The following is a 12,469-nucleotide window of genomic DNA, read 5'->3' on the forward strand; positions in this document are numbered from 1 at the left end:
CTAACAGCGGCGTGCTCGGAACGCAGCGTGATGGCTAGGTGCGACAGAGCCCACACCCAGGGAGTGCGTAGAGCTGCAGGCCGGGTGGGGCCCAGCTCGCTGGGGCTCAGGGCCCGCGCGTGCGTGCGAGCGTGCGAGCGAGCGAGTGAGCAACGGACTCCCGGGCCTCGGCGCGTGGTCTGCGCGCGCCCGGCCGTGCGTGCGGCTGCGGGAGGCTGCGTGTGCGCGCGGGGCGGCAGCATCGGCCGCCCGCCCGCCCGTGTCCGAGCAGGGTTAGCGCCGCGCGCGGGAGGTGAGTGCCTGGCCGGGTCCCGGGGGGCGATCGGAAGCCTTGGAGACCCCAGTGCTGGGTGGCGGGCTCGGTCCTGGGACTCGCTTCTCCTGGAACGGCAGTTGCGGGCCCCGCGAGGCCAGGAGACGGGCAGGGCGGTGCCGCCCACTCCGGCCCTCTCGCGGAGCGCGGCCGGGGTTGCGCGGGAGCAGCCGCGTCCTGGGGCTCCGGCCACTGCGAAGAGCGGCTGCCGGATCCCGTTCGCCAGGGGGAGAAGGGGCCTGGCGGGGCCGTGGGCGACACTGAGGGGCGGTGGGACGTGTAGCGGGCCCAGGCCGCGGCCGCAAGGAGCACTCTGCCCTGCCTGCTCTGCCCTAGGGCGCAGCCCCCGGATCTCCGTCGCTCTGGGCCTCTCTGGCGACCAAGTCGGGGAGCAGCCCGGGGAGCGTTGGCCGCGGCGGCGAGGGACAGGACGCGGAGACGCCGACTGGCGTCTCAGTGTCGGTGGATTTCCCGGCAGGCCCGGGACGAACGCATTCCCAAGGCGCTGGGGAAGGGCCTGGGAATCGAATTATGAAATGCGGGAGCGTTCTTCTTCATGGGGAGGGTTTGCGAAGAATCTGGACCTAAGGAGGAGAATGGGCGAATTGGGCAGAGAGAAAAGGAAATCCCAAGGAGCTAGGGCACGCGATTTATAGGAGGCGATTTTAACGGGCATACAGGCATTTTAAAAGAAATCTGAGAGATGCAATGGAGTCTCACTTTTCCAAGCAGTAAGGAATGATGCCAGCAGCAAGCACGCGTTGCATTCCTATTTCCTTCTCTTCCACTCCTCACCGCTGGACTAGGAGGGAGATTTGCAAGGCCGAGATGGTTTTCTTTTACTCTGTGTTTTGCAAATAGTACCAGCGTTTACAGGGTGGCTGCCTCGTTAGGGAAAGCTACATCCAAGGAATAAATTACCAAACCGTATCTTTTTTTTTTTTTTTCCTGTTTTCAGAGGTAAGCAAGATTTGATTTGAGTTGGCAGTCTTCAAGTGGAGACAAGTTTGTATTTTAGCTTTCCGCAGGCGTCCTAGAAGGATGTAGGGAGCCGATTTTGTGCTCTCAGAATGTGTTGATGTCTGATAAAAGCGCATCTGAATTTGTATCAATCTAGAGAAGGCAGCTGTTTATTAAGAGATAAGAGTCTAAGTCGTTTTTTTCTCCTAGACTAGAAGGTTCATTCAAATGAATGGTCAGTGAGTAATTCCGGTCGTGAAAGTAAAGCCTGTTATCAAAACAGTGGCCAAATATTATTCCAGATTGGATGCATGAAGTGATTTGAGAGCAAGGAAGAAGAGAGGATCAAAGCTTTTCCAAAAAGGAAGAGAATGCCAAAACAGTATATGATAATTTGCTCCTGTAATAGTTTGCTAGGTATAGAACACTGATTTTAGATGTCGAATTGCCCAGTGTTGTTGAATTATGACTTAGATATATTCCTTTTCTGTTCTTTTGCTCAGTAGTTCACAGCAAATGTTTTAATTAAAGCATGGAATATGGAAATCAGCAGAAAAACTAAAAAAGCTAGTGCTTTAGTCTCATCTGAAATTCTGTGGGTAAGTTCATCTTACTTTAATTTAGAAATTATCCTAATTGGTTAAAATTGACTATAATAGTCTCCTTTACAACATTTCAAGGATCATTTACACAGCTACAAATTCTTTTGTATATTCCAGTGTATTTTTTCCCCTGAAGGATTTGAGGAATTGTAAGAGTTAAACTTTACTAAACCATTTTGGATGATTCATATATTTCTAAAAAATTGGATTATTATTAAAATACTTGATATGTCAGGAAAATTTAACTATATAAACCTAATTTGGTGGCCATATTCAAGTTCAGACTCAACTCTTTATTCCTAAAAAAATACTCCAGTGGATACTTTTTCTTTTTATCTGTTAAAATGATTTGTCTTCTGTCTGTGCCCAGTCTGCAAGTCTGTTCTTTCCACTGTTGGGTGATATGAGTAGAATCCCATTTGAGGAAGTGCCTTTATCCCATTCACAGCTGTATAACGTCCAGGCCAAATATGCTTTCCTCTTGCAGTTCTAACAGTTATTGCTCATCCCTGCTCACTGTGTGGTAACCACACTATATACAGCTTCATATATGAGGTCAAATGTGGGGGGTCAAACAGAATGCTTTTAAATGGCCTTGCACAGCAGATGCATTCAAAAGTTGCAGTTCATTTAACAGCCTGTCTTTGGTAAATATCTCTTATGGGACTATGAACAATGGTTTTGTTTCAGTAAAAAGTTGGCCATTATAAATACTGATTTGCTTTTGGCACTAGAGCTTTTGGTACATTGTGAATTAGATGAGAGGGGAAGGTGAGGATATGCGCAGGAGACCTGGTGATTGGTAGGAGGCTCCTCTAGGTGAGGGGGGAGATAAAGCCACAGAACATCTTAAGGATGAGGCCCTGAAAGGCTGCAGGATGGAAGATTTGGCTAGGGAGATAACTTGGACCCCTTGAAGCTCTGAGAAATTAAGGAATAAAACTCAGAAAGCTAGAATACATTATTAATTTTTCATTCTATGTGTTTCTGACCTGGAATTAGCCAGGAAACCAAGCCTTTTGGTGTCTCTGTATAGCATCCATAGCCTAGGGTAGTACTTCTCAGCCCTGCCTACCCCTCTGGGAATCGTGTCATGTGGGGAATATGTTACCAGCACTAGGACCCCCTTTTAAGTTGCGAGACCCTTTGGGGTAATGAGGAAACATAGAGACGAAGGATCTTAGGAGACTGAGATTTTCTTGATGTTCTAAGGTATGCCAGTTCATGCCAAGAACACTTCCAGACCAACAGCCTGATTGGTAAATAAAGTTTTAATGAAGCACAGCCACACCTATTTGTTTAATATTGTCTGTGGCACCATTTTTGCTAGAAAGGCAGAGTCAAGTGTCTGGGATAGAGACCATATGGCCCATGAAGAAAATATTTGCTATCTGGCCTTTTATTAAAAAAAAAAAAAAAAATTGCCCACTCTTGGGCTAGAACATAGATGTCTGCTAAACTCCCAGGCTGTGCATTTTGAACAGCTTTTTAAAGTTAGCATAAAGAAGCACTATATTTGGCTCCTATTTTGATAACAGACTTTGTTTTCAAGGATGGAGATAGCCACTTTCTGAGAGGAAAAATTATATTATAATTTTTCTATATATTATATTAGAATTCTCTCTCAATTCTTATCTCTAATGTTAAATAGTTCCTTTCTCTAAACTGATGTAGGGTCTATAATTTGTGCTCTTCTCGAGCATCTGCACATTCTGAGAGTGCAAACTCAGCTCTCTGCCCTGGACCCTGACCACACATTTGGAGACATTTCAGCTGGGAGGTCACCCTCCCATCTTCTCAAGGTGGGCTTTACTGATAATGTTCATTCTGAAACTTGGAGTCACAAACCTTCCTCCCTGCTCTGCATTGTGTCAGCAACCTGAAGGCAAGACAGGTGTCTTCCCCATTGCATCCGCAACCTTTAAAACAGATCTGGCATACCGACTGACTGACTGACTGAATGAATGAATGAATGCATGAAAGAAGAAACAAATGAACGAAGGACATTCAAATAACTAAGGGAAAGGTAATGAGTGACTTAGCCTGACAGACAAGAATGACAAAGGTATGTAATATTCTTAATCTGGGGCAACAATGAGAAGAAATATTAACTAGAGCAGCTTCCCCTATTCCCTTCCTCCAATGGGTAAAGCTGTTTATATCACAACAGAGACAGGAAGCCCAGCTTTCAAATCAGCCTTCCTGCTGTTCTGCCTCACTTGTGTGATCTTTGTTCTGCTCCAGTTTTCCTAGGTTCTCTCCAGACCAAGTCATCTTGTTGCCTCTTTTCACGAGCTCTGTCACGTGGCTCTTTCAGACTGCCCACCCCTGGGTGCAGAGGTACGTCCATTTTTGCTCTGTTTGGCTCTTTGGGTCAGTACTGTATTCTCACAGCCCAGCATGAGCCAAAGAAGTATATGTTGAACAAATGACTGCCTGTGGAAAACACACTAGCCATGATGGATCAGCCAATTTTGAAACTGACTAGGCACTGTCATTGGGCTCACATTTCCTTTTTTTTTTTTTCTTCCAGAAAGACCTTTCAGTGCCCTGCCCACTTGAGAGAAACTTCATTCTTGCATGCTATGTAAGGCTTCCCTTGATCTTCTAGTGGAGGAACCCTTTTGGGTTCCAGTGTTTACCAAAGCTAATGTTTACCAAAGCTCAGCAATTTATTCAGGGTTATTTGGAGTATAAACTTATTAACATTCTTGCCAGAAGTTCCTCCATTTCTGAAAAGTATACTTGAAGAGAAGACTAGTTGGAAATTTATAAGTTCATGGGTTAGCTTTGACAGCTCTTTATCCCTGACAAAGATCAGAGATGCTGCACTACGTGGAAGAAAGTATGAAGATGCCAGGCCAGCGAGATGAAAACAAATTAGGAAGGATGCATTGTGGTGTAGTGGTTTTGGAGCCCACTTAGGTGATGAGGACACCCGCATTCCCAGCCCTGCTTGCTGGCTGTGAGACCCTGACTAACCATCAGGTCTCCAAATCACAGTCTCCTCAACTGGAAAAGAAGTGCTGCAGTAGTAGGGCCTACGTCCTAGATAGTTTTTTTTTTTTTTAATTTTTTTTTTCAACATTTTTAATTTATTTTGGGGACAGAGAGAGACAAAGCATGAACGGGGGAAGGGCAGAGAGAGAGAGGGCGACACAGAATCGGAAACAGGCTCCAGGCTCCGAGCCGTCAGCCCAGAGCCTGACGCGGGGCTCGAACTCACGGACTGCGAGATCGTGACCTGGCTGAAGTCGGACGCTTAACCGACTGCGCCACCCAGGCGCCCCCGTCCTAGATAGTTTTAATCAATAAACGGTGGAAATATGGAAAGTACTTAGTCCAGTACCAGGACCAAGCAGGGGCTGTTGCTAAAATTATGGAGAGAGGGCAATGTGAAGAAAATGGATAAAGTAGAAAGCAAGTTTTTTTTCTTTTTTTTTTTAATATTTATTTATTTATTTATTTATTTATTGTTAATATATGAAATTTATTGTCAAATTGGTATCCATACAACACCCAGTGCTCATCCCAAAAGTTGCCCTCTTCAATACCCATCACCGACCCTCCCCTCCCTCCCACCCCCCATCAACCCCCATCAGCAAATAAAATTTGACTCTCTACTATATGCCCAGCTGTGCTTAGGAGTGAGAGGGAGAAATGTAAGCTTTATCAAATATGCATAATCCTTAAAGTAGATCGATGCCACTTGAATATTTCACACCTCAGTTTGAAAACGTTAATGAGTTTTGTAGTTCTCCTCCAGCTGCCAGAAGTACCTGTTGTAGGACTTCTGACAGTTCCAATCATTCCCAGGTATAGGAAGATCAGGGGGCAGGAGGAAGGCCACGGGAGAGGGGAGCATGTGTGGAAGAGGAACCAAAAAAGTTTGCATTTGGCGTGTGGATCGCTACTGCTAGTTCCTGTGGGCTTATATGCTCATGGGAGCAAAACATTGGGAACTTTAAGATGTTAGAGGAAACCTCATCTTTGGACTCTAAAAGGAAGCTTACTGGGGCTCCTGGCTGGCTCGTCGGTAGAGCATGTGACTCTTGATCTCAGGGTTGTGCATTCAAGCCCCACATTGGGTGTGGAGCCTACTAAAAAAGAAAAAAAAGAAAGCTTACTGAACTGAAGGGAGAATGTGGATAAACTAGGATTTATTTGCATGTTTACATGTGCTAGAGACCATGTGGTGTTACATAAGAGACACTGGGAGCTAGCTGCATGGTTTGTAAATGGAACAAATGTAAGTAAGCAAATAAGTTAGAGGAGCACATAGTGGACCCTAATGATAACAGTGGTACTCTCTACTTAGTTCTTACTGTGTCCCAGCCCGGTCCTAAATGTTCAACATGTATTATTTCAAGAAACGGAGTTTCTGATTCGCTGGAATCAGATGGGGTGGGGCCCGAGGCTAACAAGCTCCTAGGCAGTGCCCGGGCACTATAGTCTGAATAGTGAGGTCTAGAGCAGCAACATTGGAATCACCTGGAAAAGGTTTCAAAATACTGCCACCTAAACCTCACCACCCTTTGTAACTCTCAATTAGTTATTAGTTCGGGGTATATACCCTGGCTTCCAGAGCTTTTCAGGTTCTCCAAGAGATTATAATATGCAGCAAAGTTTAAGAATCACTGGATTCAGAAAGAAAAGGGAAGAGAGAGGTAATGGTCAGACAGCACCGCTTGTGTTTGTTTCTAATGATAATCAGAGGAGGTCAGAATGGTAGAGTTTTATATTGCTTTGTTTATGAATTAATATGTTCAGTTTGAGTGGGTACTAGAAGGGAAATTTTCCTCACGATGTGTATTGATATGTGTGTCTCCCTCTTTATTTTTAATTTAAAAATTTTTTGTTTAAGTTTATTTATGTTGAGAGAGAGAGAAACAGAGCACATGAGCAGGGGAGGGACAGAGAGAGGGAGAGAGAGAGAGAGAGAGAGAGAGAGAGAGAGACTTCCAAGCTGGCTCCGTGCTGAACTTGAACTCATGAACTATTAAAATCATGACCTGATGGGGAGCCTGAGTGGCTCAGTCGGCTGGGCATTGGACTTGGGCTCAGGTTATGATCTCACAGTCTGTGAGTTCGAGCCCTGCCTTGGGCTCTGTGTTGACAGCTCAGAGCCTAGAGCCTGCTTCAGATTCTGTCTTCCTGTCTCTCTATCCCTCCCCCACTTGCGCTCTGTCTCTCTCCAAAATAAATAAACATTAAAAAAAAAAAAAAAACATGACCTGAGCTGAAATCAAGAGCTGAATGCTTAACTGACGGAGCCACCCAGGCACCCCGTGGTTCTCTCTCTTTATAAGAAATAGGACATGAGTGATGTGTGTAATTATGATTTGTATTAAACTCAATGTGCACAGGACCTTGTTTAGGCTACCAGGATTTCCACCTTTGGTAGTACTGTTTTGTATGTGGAAAAAGAGTCATAATGTTGCCCAATTGGCAGTAATTGTAATTATCTTTAATGATAGCATATATTTTCTCCTTGGATGACCCTAAATCTAGTATGCATGGGCTTAGAATTTTATTGAAATGTGGTTTTTTGGTGATTTTGTTTGTTTTTGCATGTCTGGACCTGTTTTTTGTTTTTTGTTTTTAATGTTTATTCATTTTGAGATTGAGAGATAGAGAGCAAGTGGGGGAGGGCAGAGAGAGAAGGAGACAGAATCCCAAGCAGGCTCTGCATCTATCAGCACAGAGCCTGGTGCAGGGCTTGAACTCATGAACCGTGAATGAGATCATGACCTGAGCCGAAACAAAGAGTCAGATGCTTAACCACTTAAACAATGCCCCTCATGTCTGTACCTTTAAAAATAATTTTTTTTAACATTTATTCATTTTTGAGAGACAGAGACAGAGCATGAGTGGGAGTGGGGCAGAGAGAGAGGGAGACACAGAATCTGAAGCAGGCTCCAGGCTCTGAGCTGTCAGCACAGAGTCCGACACAAGGCTTGAACCCACCAACCATGAGGTCATAACCTGAGCCGAAGTCGGGCGCTTAACCAACCAAGCCACCCAGGCGCCCCGTGTCTGTACCTTTTTAAATGAACATGATCAGAATCAGTGCAGCCTATTAGAAGAAGGCTTTGTTTCAGAAGAAAGCCGAAGAAAAGTAAGCATACTCTAACAGATTCAGGAGTTTACTTTTGGATTCAATTTATTCTTGGGGATATTTTGTTAATAAATGAAAGGGGTAAAAGCACATTACCAGACCATTTGCACAGCATTCAGATACCCACCTAGTACCTACTGTGTGCTAAGCTCCAGGGATGTGGCAGTGAACAAGATGTGCAAGGCCTTTCCCCTCACAAACCTCAGATTCTTGAAGGAAAGACAATAAACAAATAATAGACAGAAAATCTCAGGTGGTTTGATTGCCTACAGGAGAATAATGAGGGGTGTGATAGAAAGTAGGGGCAGGGGAACCACTTGAGATAAGGGGTCAGGGAAGGACTCTCCTAAGTGACATTTTGCTAGGATCCAAAGCAGGAGAAGGAGCCAGACTTTTCATGAACCAGCTTTTGTGTTAGAGAAACAGCAAGTGAAGACTCTCCGAGGGAGGGAAAATTTGAAAGTGTCAGGGCTCAGAACCGAAGCCACTTTGACTGAAATAGAGATAGGAGGAGGCGTGGCCACAGACGAGATGTATTCCTGAGAGACAGACTGGATAGATAGATCTTCTTCAAAAAGTATGAACCTTGTTGTCCTTAAGCTCTCACTGTCTTTGTGCTTTGTTTTTGTATTGACAGCTCTCTAATGAACATATAGTTGAGATTAGAAAAGTTTTATATGTTTTTTTAAAAAATTGAATTTGCTTTCCCTTTGTAGAATATAACCAACATTTTTGTACCCCAGGAAAGAATTTCAGGTTATTTTGGCTTAAATAATGGTACCATTGCAGTAATTCTTTGTTCTGTTTCTCTGGAGTCCTTGCATTTGGACTGATCCCTCCACCCACCCTGTCAGCCCCCCAGTTTATTTTCTAGTGCCCAGCATATTTGTGATGCCAAATAAGAAGGTCCGTATCTGCATGAATTATTAGTTGCCATTTGTTACTATTGTTAATAACTCATATTTCAGGTTTTGAGGGTGAGAATCCTGAGTCTTTCTGTGTAAAGATGGTAAGGTTGTGATGCTGCTTTACTGTGTTTAATCAGGGTTTGGTGGTAGTGAGAAATTAAAACCATTCAGAGTGATTCTGGTCAATAGAGATGTGGCAGACTCCCTGGCATAGGAAGGGTGGTGCCAAGAACGTGATATCTGGGGGCGCCTGGGTGGCTCAGTCGGTTGAGCGTCCGACTTCGGTTCAGGTTATGGCCTCACCGTTCATGAGTTCGAGCCCCACGTTGGGCTTTGTGCTGACAGCTCAGAGCCTGGAGCCTGCTTCAGATTCTGTGTCTCCCTGTCTCTCTGCCCCTCCCTTGCTTGCTCTCTCTCTCTCTCTCTCTCTCTCTCTCAAAAATAAATCTACACTAAAAATTAAAAATAAAAGAATGTGAGATTTGGAGTCCTGCTTGATTTTGTCCCAACCACCTACGAGCCTGTGACTTTGGGCAAGTTATTGACTCTCCCTGAGCCTCAGTTTCCTCACCTATTGAATGCAAACAGTAAAAGTTTCAGAGCACCTTTATTTGTGGACTGTCTTGAAGGTCCCGTGAGTTAGTGCCTGAGAACAGTTCCTGGTGCTCTCGCCACGGCTGGGCACCTAGGGCCAGCATGTCTTGTAGACATGATTGCACACAGTCACTAAATAGACAAAATGACTGGATTGCCAAGCTGTTTTAACTTCTTTTTTTTTTTTTTTTAAAGTATAACATGCAAAAAGAAAGTGTACTAATTAGGAGATGAATTATCACAGTGAACACACCTGTAAGCACCATCTAGGTCAAGAAATAGAACATGGCCGGAACCCCAGAAAGTCCCCCCAGGGTCCTACCAATTATACTTCCTTCCTGTCTCCAGAGGTTATCAGTGCCCTAATTCTGACACCTTAGATTGCTCTTGCCTGCTTTTCAGTTTTGTGTAAATGGAATCATAGTATCTATTCTTTATGTGTCTGGCTTCTTTAACTCTACATTATATTTGAGAGACTCTAAAATGTCACATGAGGTTATAGTTTGTTCATTTCTGTTTTGTGCAAGGTGCTGTTACATAAATTTGTTTCTTCCACCATGGTTGTTTCCAGGTTGGAATTATCATGGATGGTGTGCTATTATGAATTTTCTGGAACATATTTTGGTGTCCCAATGTACTTGTTGTTGAGTGTTCTTCCTAGGACTGGAGTTGCTACATCATAGGATACATGTATATTCAGCTTTAGTGAATGACACTAAAAAGTTTTCCAAAAACACTCAACCATTTTGTAGAATTTTTTTAACTCCAAACTACTGCTCAATTCACCAAAATTAGTTTATTGATTCAGTGAATACAAAGATGGGCTAGGACAAGATTTTTCCAAAAGGTAGAGTTCAATCCTGCCAGAGACTGAAAATTAAAATAGGTTCTTCAGATAGATTTGAGAAACACTGCATGATATATCCTCTTCTCAGAGAATGTATATTAGCATATTAAAACCGGAGAAGCCCTCCATTAAAAAAATACCAGTTTACATTCATTTGAATTATTTTGGCAGGGCGGGAGGGGTGGATTTCCACAGAGCTCTTTTGAGGGCTCTGTAACACTTGGGGGTAAGACATAGATGCATCCATCTTTGGTGCCAGAAAGTTCTGGTATTAATAACTGAGGAGAAGAAATCTGCATCTCAGTTCTTCTGCTCTCTTCTAAAACATTGGATGCAACCAACCTCTTATTTATTTCTGGAAGTTTTCTGGGCTTTTCTATTATTTGCAGTGTTTCTTCAGCTTTTACGTATCAACCACCAAATCGACCCGTAATTATTTGTGGTCACTGGTGCAGCAGCATCGTGCTGGGCTTGTGGGATAGAGAAGATGGTTTGCTTGGGGTAAATTATTTAAAATCTAGTTGGTGAATGCATGTTTACTTAATATGATCACAAGTTTATCTTTTATCAAATGGAAATTATTTTAGAATTATAAATGTAAGTTCTTTACAGTGATATATGATATTATTTAAGAAGTCAGTAATAAAAAAATAGTGTATTTCCTTGTTGGGCCTTTTTATATTTTTCTGCTCATCGGTGTTTTAGGTTCTTTCTGCCCCTCTCCTGGGACATGGGATTTAGAACAGTGTCAGAGCTCACAAAACTCATTCTTGTGCTAGGAGAGCAGCTGCCCTGTGCTCCCGCTGTCTGGTTATGAGCCAGTCCTAAGTCTCAGACCAGGCCAGCTTGATTTCTGTGACATCATAGTGTGTCCACATTTATCCACATACCTGAGTGTCACTTTAATTTCAGAAACCACTGACTTTGCTGACTGAATAGTCCATATTGTCCACGTAAACCTCACAGTAACTGAATCGGTATTGTGCTTGATTTTAGCTGAAAAAAAAAAAAAAGACTTTTTTGAAAAGTTAAGTAACTTCCTCAAAGTCACACACAACCATTAAGTATTACAGCCAAGATTTAGGGTAAGCCATTTAAGTCCAGGCATTTTTGTTATGCTTTTTTTCCTGTTTTGATAGGTTTAAAAGACAAAGAAAACTAAAAATAGAAGAGAATACTTGTATTTCAATCATCCTGAATTAACAAATGCTAATTAATACTTAATAGTATTTGTGGCCAGTCTTCTCTTTCCCCTTTTCACCACACAATTATTCTTCCACAGTGACACCCACACTGCTGAGTGTGGAAGCTTTTCCTGCAGTTTCTTTAAAAAATAGTTTTAGGGGCACCTGGGCTCACGGTTTGTGGGATCGAGCCCCTGCATCGGGCCGCATGCTAACAGTGCAGAGCCTGCTTGGGATTCTCTCTCTTTTCCTTTCTCCTTGCCCCGCCCCTGCTTCTTTTCTCACTCTTAAAGTAAATAAACTTAAAAAAATAGTTTTGTGCGCATAGCTGCTTTTTAAAGCTCTCTTGCTTTTGTGCGGTTTAAAACTATATAAATTATATTACATATGCATTTAATTTTTCAACTTGTATATTTTACTCAACATTTTATTTTTTAATACTCTCGAAATTGATATTCTGTGTATAAATCCAATTCACTTCTTTTTAACTGTCTTCTAGGATTCCATTGGAAGACAGTAGCAGGTTTTATTTACTTATTATCTTACGGATAGAGATTTAAGTTGCTTCAGATTATCTGTTTTCATAACCCCATAGTAAGCATGCTTGTACAGGTCTCCACGCATGTACACATATGAGAGTTTTTCAAGGATGTAGTCCCAGGAAGGGAAAGTCTGGTGTTCAGTTCTCTAGATGCAACCATGTTGCTTATCTACCACAGTGGGCTTGTACTTCAACCCTCAGTGTATGACAAATGTCATTCACTCCAATACCTGATTAATAATAAACTTTTTTATGTTTTCAGATGGGTTAAAAACTTGGTATCTGACTTTAATTTGCCTTTCCCTGGTCACTAGTGAGACTGACCCCTCTTTTCATGTTTATCGGCATGTAATTGGAAGTTCTGAGTTCCTCTTCTGTGAACTTATTCACACGTTACCCATT

The 12,469-nt window shown here is 43.1% G+C and overlaps 2 protein-coding genes across 18 annotated transcripts in view; one reads left to right on the forward strand and one right to left on the reverse strand.

The window, feature by feature from the left end:
• The window catches only part of LOC122491016 (serine/arginine repetitive matrix protein 1-like), a 63,314-nt gene that overhangs the window by 45,482 nt on the left and 5,363 nt on the right, over positions 1-12,469 (reverse strand). The window contains exons 2-4 of the mRNA XM_043593307.1: positions 11,233-11,338; positions 6,201-6,342; positions 1-830 (exon numbers count right to left, since the gene is read on the reverse strand). Of these exons, the coding sequence (XP_043449242.1) occupies positions 1-830; positions 6,201-6,342; positions 11,233-11,338 (1,078 nt within the window). The remainder of the gene's footprint in view (positions 831-6,200; positions 6,343-11,232; positions 11,339-12,469) is intronic.
• Positions 191-12,469, forward strand: part of B3GALNT1 (beta-1,3-N-acetylgalactosaminyltransferase 1 (globoside blood group)) — a 27,871-nt gene continuing 15,592 nt past the window's right edge. For 6 of the 17 annotated variants that reach the window (XM_043595003.1, XM_043595002.1, XM_043594994.1 and 3 more), the window contains exons 1-2: positions 191-292; positions 4,120-4,215. The gene's annotated coding sequence lies outside the window, so the exon portion shown is untranslated. Of the gene's footprint in view, positions 293-608; positions 1,691-1,776; positions 1,873-4,119; positions 4,216-4,408; positions 4,463-12,469 lie in introns of those variants that run through there. The other 11 variants (XM_043594987.1, XM_043594992.1, XM_043595000.1 and 8 more) reach the window with 8 other exon arrangements.

This window comes from Prionailurus bengalensis, chromosome C2, assembly GCF_016509475.1.
Source record: "Prionailurus bengalensis isolate Pbe53 chromosome C2, Fcat_Pben_1.1_paternal_pri, whole genome shotgun sequence".
Taxonomy (NCBI): domain Eukaryota; kingdom Metazoa; phylum Chordata; class Mammalia; order Carnivora; family Felidae; genus Prionailurus; species Prionailurus bengalensis.